Source organism: Gorilla gorilla, chromosome 13 (genome assembly GCF_029281585.2).
Source record: "Gorilla gorilla gorilla isolate KB3781 chromosome 13, NHGRI_mGorGor1-v2.1_pri, whole genome shotgun sequence".
NCBI lineage: Eukaryota > Metazoa > Chordata > Mammalia > Primates > Hominidae > Gorilla > Gorilla gorilla.
This window is the reverse complement of record NC_073237.2, coordinates 96,898,886-96,915,761: the sequence shown is the minus strand read 5'-3', so window position 1 is coordinate 96,915,761 and position 16,876 is coordinate 96,898,886. Positions and strand designations below refer to the sequence as shown.

The 16,876-nt window shown below is 40.0% G+C and overlaps 2 protein-coding genes and 1 long non-coding RNA gene across 4 annotated transcripts in view; 1 reads left to right on the top strand and 2 right to left on the bottom strand.

Moving 5' to 3' along the window:
• The first annotated feature begins 592 nt into the window (after nt 1-592).
• On the top strand, nt 593-4,260 carry LOC134756895 (uncharacterized). The gene is made up of 2 exons (XR_010130305.1): nt 593-847; nt 4,176-4,260. It is a non-coding gene; the product is annotated as an uncharacterized lncRNA (long non-coding RNA).
• A 1,492-nt stretch (nt 4,261-5,752) lies between these two features.
• On the bottom strand, nt 5,753-15,520 carry CAVIN4 (caveolae associated protein 4). 2 transcript variants are annotated; one of them, XM_055350057.1, is made up of 3 exons: nt 15,374-15,520; nt 13,797-14,159; nt 5,753-6,605 (listed from the first exon to the last, which is right to left on the bottom strand). In XM_055350057.1, exons 1-3 carry the CDS (start codon nt 15,392-15,394, stop codon nt 5,919-5,921), a joined length of 1,071 nt encoding a protein of 356 aa, XP_055206032.1. In that variant the 5' UTR covers nt 15,395-15,520; the 3' UTR covers nt 5,753-5,918. The 2 variants fall into 2 exon arrangements, with proteins under 2 accessions (XP_055206032.1, XP_004048408.2); XM_004048360.5 differs by lacking the exon at nt 15,374-15,520 and having other exon boundaries at nt 13,797-14,580.
• TMEFF1 (transmembrane protein with EGF like and two follistatin like domains 1) overlaps nt 14,712-16,876 on the bottom strand; it is a 104,424-nt gene continuing 102,259 nt past the window's right edge. Inside the window, exon 10 of the mRNA XM_031014552.3 lies at nt 14,712-15,813. Coding sequence (XP_030870412.2) covers nt 15,729-15,813 — 85 coding nt within the window. The 3' untranslated portion in view covers nt 14,712-15,728. The remainder of the gene's footprint in view (nt 15,814-16,876) is intronic.

Genomic DNA, 16,876 nt, shown 5'->3' with positions numbered 1-16,876 from the left:
ACCTGCTCACTTGAGTTGGAGGTGACCACAGAGAGAAGGCACTCCATCCCCACTGCTCTCCCTGGCTGAGGATGTAAGCCAGCCTGGAGGCTTCACTGCTAGCTGAGAAAATGGACTCTGCTCCTGCTCTGTAAACCTTGCTCACCTGCCACCACATCAGAGCATGCAGGTCCCAGGGAGGGCCTAAGCCACATTCGCCCCCTGAATTTACTAAATGCCCTACTTTGGGGGGATTTATTGAACACATGCTCAGGCTGTAATAAAGGTGTTCTCCATTTTCCTGACAATCCTTGTATGAACTCTCCATAAGCCAGAAACTTGGAGGGGAAGAAGAATGGGTTGCATCAAACCCACCTTGAACCCCTGATACATTTTTGATGCCATGACTCATATCTAATATGACAGACATGGAGGGATTAAATTTGAAAACAAGTACCCGCAATGAGATCAAGGCTCTTGCTGCCACCATGGCAGCTGACTGGAGAAGCTACATGAACCTGGGCAATTCACCCTGACCTATGCAGCTGGTCACAGCAACTGTTATTGTGATGTCAGATGGAATAAAGCACAGCTTTGTCTGGAATCCTCAGGTGCCCAACAAAAAATGAGATTAGAAAATGATAATCCATTCTAAGAATCAGAAGTAGCCTTTCTTTGGACCACACAAACAGAAACAAACAGAAATCTGGCCTTGAGCAAAGACACAGATGGGAAAGCAGCTTTCACAATGGCCTTAGATCTGCAAGGCAGTTCTGCTTCCCAAGGACTTTCGCATCTTGGTGGAGATGGCAAGGCACCTGCTACAGCCAGAAAAGGGTCCCTTCAAAGGAGGCTTCTTCACGCATAGGTAGGAGCCACAATGGCTGGAATGGGCAGACCTCTAGTGGGGGAGCTTCTGGAGTATGGGCATAGTTCCCCTTTGTTCCTCAGCCACACTGAGGGATGAGTAACGAAGGCTGTCAGAGGAGAGACAGAAGCATCAGGAGAGCGCTGTCTTAGAACAGTCTTATATTTCCTGTCCCAGTGACTGGCACCACTTGCGACTTACCCAACTCAGAAACCTGGCAGTCATTTGTTCTCATCACAACCCGCAGCCAAGCTGACCCCTCCATAGCTCAGTTACTGCTTTACGTCAGGTACTCCTCTTACCTGGAAAAATTCAAGGCCCCTACCAACTGGTCCGTCTGCCTCTGGTCTGTTAATAGGACATCCTTTAAAACCTCTCAATGGCTCTCTATGGCCTTTGACATAAATCTCAGAACACCCTCATACAATCTCTCTAGCTGCATCTTGCCTTGAATTCTATTCTTGACTCAAATGGCCTTCAAATGCCAAGTTAAGCAACACTTTCTCTAATTTTCCCTGACAGCATTTTCCCAGATTGTGAGATATTTTTCCTCTATGTTCCCCTATCATCCTTTCTGAAATCTGAACATGATGTGTCTATCTCCTCCACCAAGAAAAAAGTTCCTTAAGCATAGGGACCACATCTTTCATCTCTGGATTCATAATACAGACGGCTAGCATATGGGAAGCTCTCCAAGTGCTGGTGACCCAGAGATGAGTAAAATGCAGTCCCTGACCTTAAGAAGCACAGTCTAGTCTAGAAGACGGTTACACAAATAAACTGCAATACAGTGCAAGTGCTAGGGCAGATGCATAATCAAAATACTCTATAAACAGCTTCCATCTCCGCAGTTCCATCATCTGATACATAGCATTAGTCACACTGCTGAATTTTTGCTTGTCTCCCAGAACTGAGCCTGAGATATGGGATAGGAAACGGCAGGGAAGAAACTTCCATTCATCTTTGAATCCTCAGTGCCTCACACAGAATGTGTGTGTGTGTGTGTGTGTGTGTATAAAACATATATATATATAATATATATATATATATATATATATATATATATATATATATATGGAGTAATTAGTCCTGCCCTTCCTAGGGGATGAAGGGACCAGGGAAAGCTAAAATTAGGGAATTGACATTCTCAGTGAACTTGAAGGGCATCTCTCAGAATGAAAGGGAAAAGTGGTGCTCCAAGACATACAGCATGGGCAAAGGCATCAAGTGGCAGAGCATTTGGCGAGGGCCTTTTGACAAAAGTGGTTGATTTTAGGAAGATGCCCAAAGTAAATTCGAACTGTGAGGATATTCTGCCACTCCAGTCTACCCTCTTAGGGATCCTTGGATGTCCTAAGACATGCACAGTGAAGTGGTTATCCTAGATCTCCTAGCCACTGCTTATGAAATACAATGACGGATTCTGACCTGGGAAAGACAACTATAAATCCTGAGACAACATAATTCAGAGGTGGCCACAAGAACAACACACAGAATTTAGCATGAAGCTTTTTCATTTTTTATTCACTACAGACCAGGGACTACCATGCCCCAAATTCAAACAGAATTGAGGATGAGACCATAATGGTCATTCCGCCGATTTGGGAATCATGATGTATAATTTTCTTAGCAGGGTTCAATAAAAGAAGCTATAGTAAACATGTCTCAGAAGAAAAATGAGCCCAATGATTTCATGTAATGGAACTGCACAGTTAACAATGGTTCTGTGGAATATTTTACATAACATGACTCATGCTTTTTGGCTGATAGAATCACAATGAACTGCAGGTCTTGGTCTAAACCAAACCCTTTAATGTGCATAGAAGGCAAAGAATGAAATCAAAATGTTTTGTATTTTTATCTCGATTTGTATTTTTAATTTATGGAGGCTTCGGGGAATTCACACACACACACACACACACACACACACACACACACACACCCCACAAGTACACTTTCAGCAAGCTGAATGTACTTTTCTTTCTTTTTTGAGAAGGAGTCTTGCTCTGTTGCCCAGGCTGGAGTGCAGTGGCGTGACCTCGGCTTGCTGCGACCTCCACCTCTCGGGTTCAAGTGATTCTCCTGCCTCAGCCTCCCAAGTAGCTGGGATTACAGATGCACACCACCACACCCAGCTAATTTTTGTATTTTTAGCAGAGACAGGGTTTCACCATGTTGGCCAGGCTGGTTTTGAACTTAAGTGATCCTCCCGACTTGGCCTCCCATAGCACTGGGATTACAGGCATGCACTACCACACCCGGCCTTGAATTTTCATGTACTTTGTTGTTTGCCCTGCTTCTCTAACCTGTAAGCTACAATCAGGCTATCACCCACTCAGAGGAAAGACCTGGATCATCGCGTGCCAGAGACAGACTTGCACCCCCCTACTCTATCCTGTCTACTCTGCAGAAGAGCCTGAGTGGCTCCATGCCCCCTGGTGTCTATAGATGCTACACTGTTCTGTCTCAGAGCAAGGAATCTTGCCAATGGTTTTATTTGAATACACTGTTTAAAACCTGGTATGTATAATTTCTAAAATACATATGAATAGGTAAAATAATTTGTCCCTGTTATCTGAAACTTTAAAAATAGGAACACTGACTAGAATATTCCTTATGTCAAACGGGACGTGTGACTTTGCAGCCCATTATTTTTATACCAAGAAAATTAAGTTAAAGGAATAATAAATTATGAATGTAGCATTTGGAATGTCCCAAATATGGGAGGAAATGTAGAGAAACAGAGAAACATGGAGGGAAAATCCTAGTACCAAGAAAGCAGTACAAGGTTACAATAAACCTCCAGGGACATGAAACTGTTTAGTGTTTTGGGGTTGCACAAAGTCTACCATGATGAAGAGCTGACCAGGTTATAACTCCTTCCTCATCAAAATTCAAATACAGCTATATGTGAAATGTTCCATAAAATGTCAAGTCTGGTTATATATGAATCAGTAAGCAAACTGACTTTACAAAAATTCCATGACAGTGATGTTTGCAGAAAAATATTTCAGGCCAACTGATATTTATTCTGCATAGGGCTAGAAAAAAGAAAAAGCTTGTAACTTCTTTACATTCACTGTTTGCATTATTAGTAAAAATATTTATAGGACACTAACATCAAATGTTGTAATAACGTTTTCTTAAATTCAAATTTATTATGGTTCTTAAGAAAATATGTGATTAGGCACTCAAGATATTTCCAAAATGTCATAAAAACATTTTAAAATTATTCATTTGAAAGTGTTATCCAATGTTGTATACACTTTAGTTTTCAATATAAAAAGGTAACAACATGAACGATATATGATTTTATGTATTCATGCAGGGTGAAGAGGAAATGATGCTGAATCAGACTCCCAAACCCAAACATCTGAGTAACTGAGTCAAATATTTTAAAGCCGATTTATGTATGCCTGTGTGTATATGTGTACACTTATTATTTTAACTACCATATGATTATCCAAAAACTGATCTGAAAGTGAGAAAAAAAGTGGGATAGCTGATCGTTGCCCCAACTCTTCAAATTCAACAATTTCATCATTTCTTCTCTATTACAACACCATGCTACATTAAACATCCTTCAAGTACAGAATCAGTACTACCATTTCTTTCTTTTCTTTTTTTCTTTTTTTTTGAGACAGAGTATTGCTCTGTCGCCCAGGCTTGAGTGCAGTGGCACAATCTCGGCTCACTGCAACCTCTGCCTCCTGGGTTCAAGCAATTCTCCTGTCTCAGCCTCCTGAGTAGCTCGGACAGGCGCATGCCACCACGCCCAGCTAATTTTTGTATTTTCAGTAGAGTCAGGGTTTCGCCATGTTGGTCAGGCTGGTCGTGAACTTCTGACCTCAGGTGATTCACCCACCTCGGCCTCGCAAAATGCTGGGATTACTCCCCGTGAGCCATCACACCCGGCCCATTTCTTTCTTTAGCAACAATAGACATTGTTCTACTTCCTGGATTCCACGATCTAAAGCTAAAAGATAAGGGGAATCTGGCTTCCTCCCAAAGCAGCTATGATGAACTCCTATCAACACTGTTTTGGACAGCTGGACCCTGAAGGGTACACTCAGGAAAACAGGAATATTTGTGGTCATTTCCAAACCCAATGCATCAGGGCCAACTTTAGAAACACAGTCACAATTTTATGCCTCATACTGCTTAAACAAATGTAGTGCTATAGTCCACCAAAGATCTTAATCAAAAGGAAATTAGAAAGGGTCTGGCCGGGGAACATTTTGAGACCCAACTAAAACCCAAGATTTAGTTAGTCTGATGAAAAAGTGGTCACCCAAACATTTACTTATTTTTCACTCTTGATTCTGTGAAAAGGCTTCTGAAGACCAGCTTTAGTTTCTCTCCAACCTAGGACCTTATTGATTGGTGCTGAGGGCTTTTTCAGAAGGTGTAACTCTTTCAATTCTGTTTTGGAGGAACTGGTGAGGCTTGTTTTCTCTGGGCGTGCTTCTTGTTCCCCCAGAATGTGTACCATTTCCTTTGATCATCACAACAGTCCTCTGAGGCGGGCAGCAGAGGCCAACCCTCTCCATTTTTACTGATGAGAATAAGCAGATGACTTGCCCAGGGTTTTCTTATAAGTAAAGCTATGATACTAGAGCCAAATGCTCAAGTCCAAAACTTCAATTTTTTAATGTGAAAGCATCAAAAAAGGGGTGTGACTGCTAATTTACTAACACATCTGTTGATCTGAACATTGGACGATATAACCCACACATGAATTATTCCCCTTTGAGGCTGGCCACAATATTAATCCTAACCAATATTTAGAGTTCTCTTGCAAATGATGGCCGCAAAGTTGCCCTTACCAAACACGTAACTGGCCCAACCTAGGAAACTATTTTTCTGGTGGACAAGAGAAAGGAACTAAAAAATCCACAGCTGCCGTGAGAAAGAGTGACAATAATATTTATATTATCTTCAAGATTTTAAATATAAGAAAAAAACATACATTTATGTTTTCCTACATGGCACAGAAATGTAGATGACTACACTATTCAAACTAAAACTGCATGATTAGGAGATTCATATTTAGGATATACTTAATTCCTCTTTACGATGAGTGCTTTAAATCTAACAAAAGAGATTCATCATCCTCTACTTTCACCTGAGATTTAAAAGTAACTTTTAAAGGCTCGGGGGTGGGGATTTCCCTTCCTTCATGGGGAGGATACACCGGCCTGGCTGCCTCGTGTTCTGGTTCACTGAGCTCATCAGAGTAGAGCTCACTGATGGGGCCCAGAGACTCGCTCCTGGCAGTGATGTCCACGCCCATCTCCCTGGCACATTCCTCACCTTCAGCCACTGTTCGGTCCTTACCTTTCCTGAGGCTGCGCATCTTAAAAGCTTCCTTTGAGGGAGCTGCATTAGAAATAGATTTCTTAAACCTCTCCCCTGACTGTCTCAGCCTCTCCCCTGACTGTCTCAGCCTCTCTCCTGACTGCCTTAGCCTCTCTCTCCTCTCCGGGGTCACTATTCTAGTTCTAATTCTGTTCACTTTCTTGTCAAGATTCTGCCGTGTCTTCTGCATGTTTTCTTTGGAAAATGCCTTCTTGATATTATCAATGCGCTCCTTGCCTGACTTCCTAAGCCTGGCAGATCTGCTTTCTTCAACATAATATTCTTCATCCGAAGACAGATCTACTGGGGGATCAAAGACATCATCATCATCCTCTTCTTGGTTCTCAGTTAGGTTTCTGTCTTTAACAACAGACAGGGATGTCGGACACCGAAACTTCTCCTGAAGTAGAGAAAAAACAAAGTATATTAGTGCTTCCTTTGCACTATAGAGCAGCTCTTTTACCTTCTGGCCATGCCTTGTAAATCTCCATGGGCTGTTTATCCTCTGCCCGCTCCTTAAATATTACCATTTCTTAGGGTTTCTCTTACCTTGGCCCTTTCCTCTTCTTCATCTCCCAGGCTTACCCTGGGCAACCTTAACCACTCCATTTTTCAGATCCAATTGTAAGTAAACTCACATGTATTTTATCTTCACTTTCCTTCTCTCCTAAGATGAAGACACATGTGTGAATGATGGGCAGACTGCTCCACAGTTTGAGGTTACACAGTCATCTTGAACTTAGCAAGTCTAAAAATCAAGGCCCATCCACCATCCTCTCCATTTCTACTTCTTTCCCTGTACCTCTCAGCACGAACACCTATCCAGGTGCCACATAAGATAGAAACTCCTGAATCATAATCCCAAATATTTCCTCTCCTTCTCATTCCATATCCAACCAGCCACCAAGCTTTGTTGATAATACTGCCTAACAACTTGTCTGTTCCCTCCTCCTTCTTCATTCCCTCTACCAATGTCTTGATTCTGGCCCTTGTCGTCTCAGTCCTGAACTTGCGCAATGCCTCCTCACTGATCCTTCTACCTCCAGAACATCAACTAAGTATTTTCTGAGAATATTACTAAAGCATAGCTTTGATCACATCTTTTCTCTGCTTTAAACTTTGGAGAGCTCACCAACACTCAACGAAGAGTTCAAATTCTTCAGTATGATTAGAAGGCTCCTCAGCTTTAGCTAGACCTACTTTCCCACTCTTCCAGCCCAGAAACATACAATCACTCTCAATTCCTCAAGCACAAGATGTTTTCATCCCTCTATGCCTACGTATATGTGATTTCTGGTATCTTCTTCTTTTCATAAAGACGGGGTCTCACTATATTACTCAGGCTGGACTCGAACTCCGAGACTCAAGGAATCCCCCTGCTTCAGTCTCCCAAGTAGCGGGAACTACAGGCACATGCTACCATACCCAGAAGTTTCTGACATCTTAGGTCCCCTTTCACCTCTTTTTGGCTTTGTAAATGAAATCTTTCTTCAATAATCAATTCAAGTGTCCCCAACTTCCTCAAGTGGCTAACTCTATCTCAAATTTACACATACATACCTCTGTTTATAACATTTAGCACAGTTTGAATTGAAGCTTTACTCAAAAATATGTGTCTCCCAGAGGTCTTCTCCAGATTCCTTGAAAGCAGAGATCATGTGTCTTATTTATGTTTTATGCCCAGCATCTATCAGAGTGTCTTGCACATAGTAGGCATACTCAATAAATGAATATTGGATCAAACAGGTGTATACCTTCCTTCAACAAAGTTATTAAGCAACACCACAAACCAGTAAATTTTCTGATTCTAGAAACTGTGAAGCTTCTTTGAAGACAAAAGAGTGAAAGAGCTTATATTCTCAGAGAGGGACAAACAAGTAAAATCTATATAGCATGTTAGATGGCAAGATATACACTAAGGTGAGAACTAAAGCAGGGAAGGGGAATATGCAGCGACAAGGAAGGTGCTGTTTGAACTACAGTGGTCAGAAAGGCCTCACTCATACGGTGACATCTAAGCCTAGACCTGAAGGCTGCGTATAGATCTGGGAAGAACAGAGAAACAGTGGGGAGGGCCGTGTGGTGACAGCAGAGTGATAAAAGGGCAAGAAGGGGAGGCAAGAGGGTAAGAGAGATAGCAGGTGGTCCAGGTCATGCAATGCTCTGTATCCAATGGTGAGGTCTGAGCATAAGAGGAAGTCTTCTAAAAGCCTTGCAGGAAGCCGGGTGCAGTGGCTCACACCTGTAATCCCAACACTCTGGAAGGCCGAGGCAGGGGGATCACCTGAGGTCAGGAGTTCGAGACCAGCCTGGCCAACATGGCAAAATAGTCTCTACTAAAAATACAAAAATTAGCCAGGTGTGGTGGGGCATGCCTGTAATCCCATCTACTCGGGAGGCTGAGGCAAGAGAATCACTTGAACCCGGGAGGCAGAGGTTGCAGTGAGCTGAGATTGTGCCATTGCCCTTCAGCCTGGGCGACAGAGCAAGACTCTGTCTAAAAGAATGAATGAATGAATAAATGAATGAATAAATGGCTTGCAGGAGAGTAGTGCCAGGATTTGACCCACATTATAAAAGCATCACTCTGTTGAAAACAGGGTGTAGGGACAAGAAAAGAAGCAGGGAGAACAGGTGGAGAACATTGAGGCAAGGGAGCACTGGGTAAAGGTGCTGACAGGGTGGGGGTGAGAAGCAGTCTGATTCGGAGCTGCTTTGAAGGTAGGAGCCAACAAGATTTGCCGCTAGATTTGGATGTGGAGTGCCAGAGTGTCAAGAACGATCCTCAAGTACATGGCCTGAGCAGATGAAAGATAGATCTGCCATTAATTGAGATGGGGGAGACAGCAGGAGGAAGAGACTGGAGGGGAAGGATGGGATCTGAACACGCTGCCTTGGAGACACCCACTAGCCATGCAGGCAGAGGCACTGAGCAGGCAGCTGAGTAGATGAGTCTGGAATTCAGAAGAGAGGGCTGGGCTAGACACCCAAATTTAGGAGTCATTGATGTAAAGATGGAATTAAAGTCATGAGACTAGATGAAAGAGATCACCAAGAAACTGAGTGAATGGGTCTATGCTCTGTTTTACTCAGAACTCCTTGGCACCAAGGTGTGTTTCAGAATTCAGAATATTTCAGACTTTGGAAATAATATGATTTATTACATAACATTCCCAGCAAGATCTTGGAAGAAACATTTCTGTGGCAAAAAAAATATGAATATTCACACTAAGTTGGGATAAAAGCTAGAAATAGCCTCCTGCTACTTTAGGTCAGGTTTTTCCACTGAATAATTTCAGGTCAAGTTAGGTCTTGCTGTCAAATATGTTATTAAAAAATATTTTAAAGAATTTTTGAATATGGGTGTTACAGAGCATGGATTTTGGACTGGTAGAAGGAAGAAATGAGAAAAGAAAAAAAAGGACAGATATCAGCCAGTGAGGCAGGGGGAACTCCCAAAGAGAGGAATAACCCCAGAAGTCAAGAGGAAAGAAGTTTCAAGGAGAAAGGGAGGGGCTGGGTGCAGTGGCTCATGCCTATAATCCCAACATTTTGGGAGGCTGAGGTAGGAGGATCACTTGAGGCCAAGACCAGCCCAGGCAACAAAGTGAGACCTCCACGAAAATTTTAAAGTGTAGCCAGGCAAGGTGATGCGCACCTGTAGTCCCTACTACTTGGAAGGCTGAAGAAGGAAGATGGCTTGCCCCCAGCAGTTGGAGGCTGCAGTGAGCTATGATTGCACCGTAGAACTCTAGCCTGGGCAACAGACCAAGACCCTGTCTCTTTAAAAGAGAGAGAGAGAGAAAGAGGTCCAATCGCGTCAAATGTGTCAAAAGAATAAGGATGAGAATTGGATTTGGGACATGACACACACTGGAAACCTTGAGAGCCAGCCCAACCACAGCAGCTAGAGGAACCCAACTGAATAGGGAGCATTTCTCAAACTAAACAGACAAAAGTTGAAAAATCATGAGATTTTTAACTGAACCACGAGTTAAAATTTCTAAAAGAAACTGTGCCCCCACGTGAGATCCAGATTAAATCTATTCAATCAAAAAATATATAAATATATACAAAACACATTTATGCATATTCCAAAACCTATCAGCCTGATAGTCAAGAAGATATCCCTGGAACCTTATTTCTTTGGATACTTATTTAAAATTAAATTCTTTGGCTATAGGATTAGAGAGTCTAGGAGCTAAAAAAGGCAGGGGTGGGCGTCTCATAGCTCTCTGATGAATCAGTTTGAAGCAGCGAAATTATTCCTCTCCTTTCCTGACACCTGCTGCAGGGAGTAGCTTCAGCAACACAATGTGGGTTGGCACGGCCTGAGAAGGTATAATTAGAAAACGAAAGAGCCAAAAGTTAATTACTGTTAGGTAGGGGAAAAAACACAATCTTGCTGTGAAGAAATCAGATATAGCTTAGCCCAGGAATCACATACCCTCCTTTAAGTACACAACAAATAATATAAAATCAGGCTTTAAAGTAAAGCAAAACAGGAGTAGAGTCAGAAAAAAGTACTTGTTACGTAGATCTATTAGTTGCAACTCCAATGAGACAGGGATATCATGAGCTAACGGTGAATAGACTGTTATAATAATTGAAGATTGTAGATGTTGAATTATAGTTGACTTCCAAATATAATTGTATCTTTTAATATAAAACTCCAGGTAAAAAGACTATTTTTGTAACAGAATGAATACTGTGCATCAAAGTACTGTGGGCTGGATTGAACATCAAACTAATATAGCTATGGGATGTGAGGGTGATTGGCTGCAACATCTGTTAACCCACTGATTGCCAGGGTTGATTCAGCTGATCTGGCTGGGCTAAGTGGGTGTCCCCTTCCTCCCTCACCCGCTCCATGTGCGTCCCTCTCGAAGCCGCACGCTTGGTCGAAGAGGATGACCATCCACGACAGAGGAGGACCAGTCTTTGGTCAAGGGTATACAAGTAGCTGCACTCCCCTGCTAGAACTTCCAAACAAGCTCTCAAAGTAATATAGCTAGGGAAATTTTGAATATACAGAAGTCTGAGGCTTATTAGTGAAGATATAGTATGTTCGAAGAGAAATAATAAATGTATAAGAAATAGCAGGTAATTTTTACTATGGCTGAATTGCTTGGTTTCAAGTTAATTTTAGTAGAAGGGGCAATCTCAATATAACCATTTATATACCTTAACTATGATGATTAATTATAACTAATTTTAACTGCTAAGAATAACCATGTGACCATGTATACAGCGTTCTAACATCTAATGCATCTTTGAATCAGAGTTCTATGTCCATTATTCTTTTCTCTACAAGCTGTCCCATTATAAATGATAGCAATTACTTTTTGACGAACTGCTGCTACTCTGAACAACTTAATTATGCAGAATCTTCATGGCATTATTTCTTACAAGAGAAGAGATGTGCGCTAAACTAGCACCCCTCAGTTGCTTTAAATAACTACAAGGGATCAAAGAAAGGAACAATTAGCAGTAAGTTACAGGGACTAAACAGGTGAATACAGAAACATCTTAAAGTTTAAAGAAGAGTTATGTCAATCAACAGAGTCAATGGAAACTTTTCAGAAACTTCTTTGCTCTTGCTTTTGTAAATCTTAATTGGCACTTAGTCCACTGCTTTGCACAAAAGTTCTCAGCAGTCGTGAATGCCAAATATGTTTCCTGGCCATGCGCCCATGCCAGTGGAGGGTAAGATATACCCACAATTCTGAACATCTTCAGAAGGCAAATCAAAGAATGGATACTACATTTCCCACTACATATACTAACACTGGAACTGGCCTCTGAAAATCAGGTGACTGATTTTTTTTCAATTTTTCAATTTTTTTTCTTAAGACAGGGTCTCACTATCACCCAGGCTGGAGTGCAGTGGCACAATCATGGCTCACTGTAGCCTCAACCTCCCCACAGGTGACCCTCCCACCTCAGCCTCCTGAGTAGCAGGGAACACAGGCACGCGACGACACACCTGGTTAACTTTTCTATTTTTGTAGAGACAGGGTTTTGCCACATTGCCCAGGCTTTTTTTTTTTTCCAAATTTTTAAGCCTATAGAAGGACTTCCAGGGACATGAAAGGAAAGGGAAATGATAAAGAACTTCAAATAGCATAGTCTGCCCTATCTACCTTTGAAATAAGCAACTCTTCACTCTCCTATTACTTTTCCTAAATAACCTACAGGCTCTTAAAAACAGACCTAAAATACCACTCTACCATCCCAGTGTAACCTTATCAGTCAACAGAGGGCTATGGAGAATTGCCTAATGTGTAAAGAATGCCACGGGGAGTTATGGGCCACATCCCTAGTGTTTTACAAATTATCCTCTACATAATCCAACTGTGTTCCTATTTCATTTAGTTTATATTCTTCTAGTTTTTTTCCTATGTACATAAGTACTTGTTTTTAAAATACAGGTGTCATTTTAAAAAATAACACTTTATATGCATCAGTGAACATTCCTACACACATTCCTGATTTTACGCATAGAACAAATTCTTTGACATAAATTTTGGGGCCAAAAAGTTTGTGAATTTTTAAATTTCTTAATACATACTACCAAATCTGCCTTTCAAAAAGTTTTATCAATTAATATTTCTACCAACAGAATGTGAAAGTGTTTTTTCCCAATCCTTAAATTAACCTCTGGGTATAGGTTTTAATAACTGCCAACATTTAAACAGGTGAAAGTAGAATTTTATTCTTATTTGTGTTTTGTAAACTGCCTGATAACGACAGTTTCCCACTTTTCTACTGTGAAGGAATGCTCAATTTTTTTCCTTTTAACTGTAAGAGTTTTAAAAATATACCACAGATATTATGCATTTGCCATAAATATGTTCCTATTTCCAAAAATATGAGTGCCAAGCACAGAATAATATGGGAACTTAGCTCAATACACAATGCCACACACAAAATATTATATTAAATCACTTAAGTAAAAAGACTTTGTAATCAAACATAGGAAACTACTTATGTGACTCATATATTTGTATTACTATAATAAGAAAAATAATTGCCTCATTGTTCATTGGAAAATCGCTATCACTGTGATCTATATGTAAAAATTCCAATACACAAATCACATTCTGAAAAGTTTATATCTACTGTTTAGGCCTTTCCAGGCTCTCCATATAAGCGGAAAAAACCATATTGTGGAGCTACTGGTTGTCAGTTTCTTCTTTTAGAGAACAAAGAAGTGTTTTAAACTAGAGGCTTCTGAGTCTTCTTCTAGTTCTAACATTTTGAAGGTCTATAAGAGGGCACCATGCTAGTAAGGCTAATATGCTGAAAGGGCCTTACCAATATTAAGTTTCAAAGGCAAGAAATAGCCTAAGCTATGAGCCACAGTTCATATTACATGAAATGGTTGAGAAGCTCAAAATACCGAAATGATAGATAGTACTTTGGTTAACTGAGAAATGGTTTTATCCTGAGATCGCTGCTAATACAGAACTCCATTGTATTAATATATACAATAGTTAAGATGTGACACTGGAAACCTCTGATATGACTTTTGGCAATTAAAAGATGCAAGAGATTAGAACAAGCAAGCTGAACACAAGTGCAAGCTTACCTGGAATATTACCACGCGGAATTTGTTTTTCTTCATTATTTCCTCTTGCTTGACTTCAACTTTTTTAACATGAATTTGTTGCTTCTCCACCCGGGCTTTCACATCTTTAATGTGAGCACTAACTTTTCGGGTTTTCTCAAACAACTTGTTAATGATATGCCCTGTATTGCTATGTGACTGTGAAAGCTTCAACAGGTCAATCTGGACGGATTTTATGGCATTTTCCATTTCCCTGTGTCTCTCTTCTATTCTCTTCTGGCTTGCCTGCACACTGTCCACGATGGAGGCTACTTTGTCCAGCACAGTCACAATGGTAAGAGCAGCGTCTTGGTCTTCATCTTCTGTAACACTCGACAGGCGATTCTGGTGGATTTTATCAGCATTTGAAGCAGACCCATTATGTTCCATTTTATTTATTTCTCAGCGTAAGATGTCCTAACCACAATCAATTCTGGCACTTGGAGCAAAAAGTCAGCTTGATAACAGGCAACAGGGTTGTTTAAAGAGTTGGAAACCCCACCCCTGGAGAATGGTCAAGTATTTATAACTACAAATACCCATATGTGACTGTTCTGCAATCTGAACCCTTGCAAAGCACCGGGGACTGTTCCAAACATGCTTGCTGACTGACTAAGGGACTCAAATAAGACTGTGTGGGTAGAAGAGGAAAGCTTTTTTAAAAAGTTCACTAAAGCCACCATGTAACTAATACTAAACCTAGAAGCCAAATGATCAAAAAAGCAAACTCCAAATGTTGGGTAAAGCTTTTGCCTTTAGATAATTTCAATCAGTATTTGTAACAGTAAAGGGGAATTCTGAACCGAAATCTGCTTTTTCTACTAATTTCACATATTAAATATACTGAAACACCAATATCAAAAAATTTAGTAAATAAACACACCAAAACAGAGGCCATATAGTGAAAACATTATATTATAACATGCTTTTCCAAACAAAATATTAAAATTAATAATTTTTAACATATTCTTTAAATTCTACATGCATACTTTTGAATATCTAAACTACATGTTAAACAGCTGAATACATTCTACTCACACTTCAGATCTTTAAACACCAACAATCTATGAATATTAACCTATTACTACAGGACAAATTTGGATAGAAGTCTTGGATAAATTTTAAGCTCACTTTAAGAGCACCAATCATTAACAATCATTTTTGTATTTTATTCACAAACACTGATACAATTTATTTATTTATGTTAAAACAAATATTTTCTTTAAAAATGAGTGTGTATTAGTTTAACTGGTAGAGTAGGCTTTATTCCAATCTGTTTGTTAAACAGCCTATTTTCACAATATCTATATCTACTTTTCATTGATCTGTTCCATCATTACTAACATACTTGTTCAAATTATTAGAACTATTTTTTCAAAGGGAGGAATAATCAAATTCTCCAGTCCATATATACACCTAATACACACAGCTTTACAGTTCATGCGATAGGCAGTGTCTAAAAAATCAGTTACTAAATCTCAAAAACATTTAAATATCTATTTAAACACAGTGTCTTCTAGATTTTTTTTGTAAGAAAAGTAATCTGTAAACATCTTTACCTTTAGTTCATGCTTGGTCATTTGCTGTGGTCATTGTGGAAGAAGTGGATATGACTTTATAACCATTTGTGAAGTAGTCCATCTTTGCAAAAATATTACATTCCATGGGTAAAGAACAAGTCTTAGAATTACCATGTGGTACAAATTTGTGAAAGCAATTTCTGTATTTAAAAACATAAAACAAAGACTACTAAACAGTCCAAAACTGTCGTAGCTGAATATTCTAAATACGAGCCAACAGTACTACACTAAAAATGTCCAAAAATAAGGCCTCTGAAATAAATATTTCCATTCTTTAAAAAAAGACATAATAAATGTACATCACATGGTCAGTGTACATATAAAAGTCATCAGTTTAAACCATTCTGGATGACGTATCTGAAGTAAAATGACCTAGGTTTTGCTTCTGTCGACGTCCTCTATTGTTTTTGGGGCATTTTCTGTTGCATTAAAAAAAGAAAGAGAGAAAAATATTGTTTTGATGATTTTGTTCAGGATATTTCAAATGTTTCCAAAGTAATACACATTTTGCACATAAAGCCACATTGCAAGCAATTACATGAAAGGGAAATGAGATGGTATCTGTTGCAAGACAAGATGAAGATGAACACAATTCAGACTGCTACCTCCTCTACAAACCTGGAAGTTGAGAGGATTAGATATGTAATATAGGTACTGGCACAAGCAAAACTCATTACCAGTGTCTATGCTACTATGTATGCATCCCTGACAGATATCCCACCCTTCCTCCAGCCTAGAAACTCCCTAGTCACAGTGACTGATAACATGAAACCCCTGACAGGAGAAAGGACTCTGGCCTATGTACTTTCCCTGTGCATTATGAGAAGACAGCTCTAAAATGACAAGAAGAGCTTAGATGAAGGAAGAAATCAGGAAGAAGTGTGCTTATTAACCTCAGCTATGAATACACAGGAATGTCTACTGATTTTAGACAATGACTCAAAAGAAGCTGTCCACACCCTCCTGGGGCAAACCACAGAAGCCCATAAGGAACTGCCACACTGAGGATGAGGGACATTCTTTAACTCTGCTCTCATTTTACCACGTTTCTCAACAGCAGTACAAATCTCACTGTGTTGGAACTGCTCTTGTGCCTGCACACTAGATTGCAAACACAAGATGCTGTGCTATGCAATGTGGAATAAGGGGGCTGAGATGAATTCTGGGCTCTGCTAATAACTAACTGTGCAACCTCAATTCTCCTATATGTAAAAAATAAATTAGGAGTTGGACTAGCTTCCAAAATCTCTGCCAGCAAGAAATTTACAACCTAATGGAAAGAAAGTCTTATAACAATGAGTACTCCTCATTTCGTTCGATTTCAAAGAGTACAGCTTTGCCTTGACTTAAAAGTGTTGACAATACTTCCATTTTGTATATGGTTTTACCTCACTAATCCTCATTTTAAAAGTATGAGGTAGACAGAGTTGGAATCATCTCCATTTCATAAATGAGAAAACTAGCTGACAGATCAAGCAACCC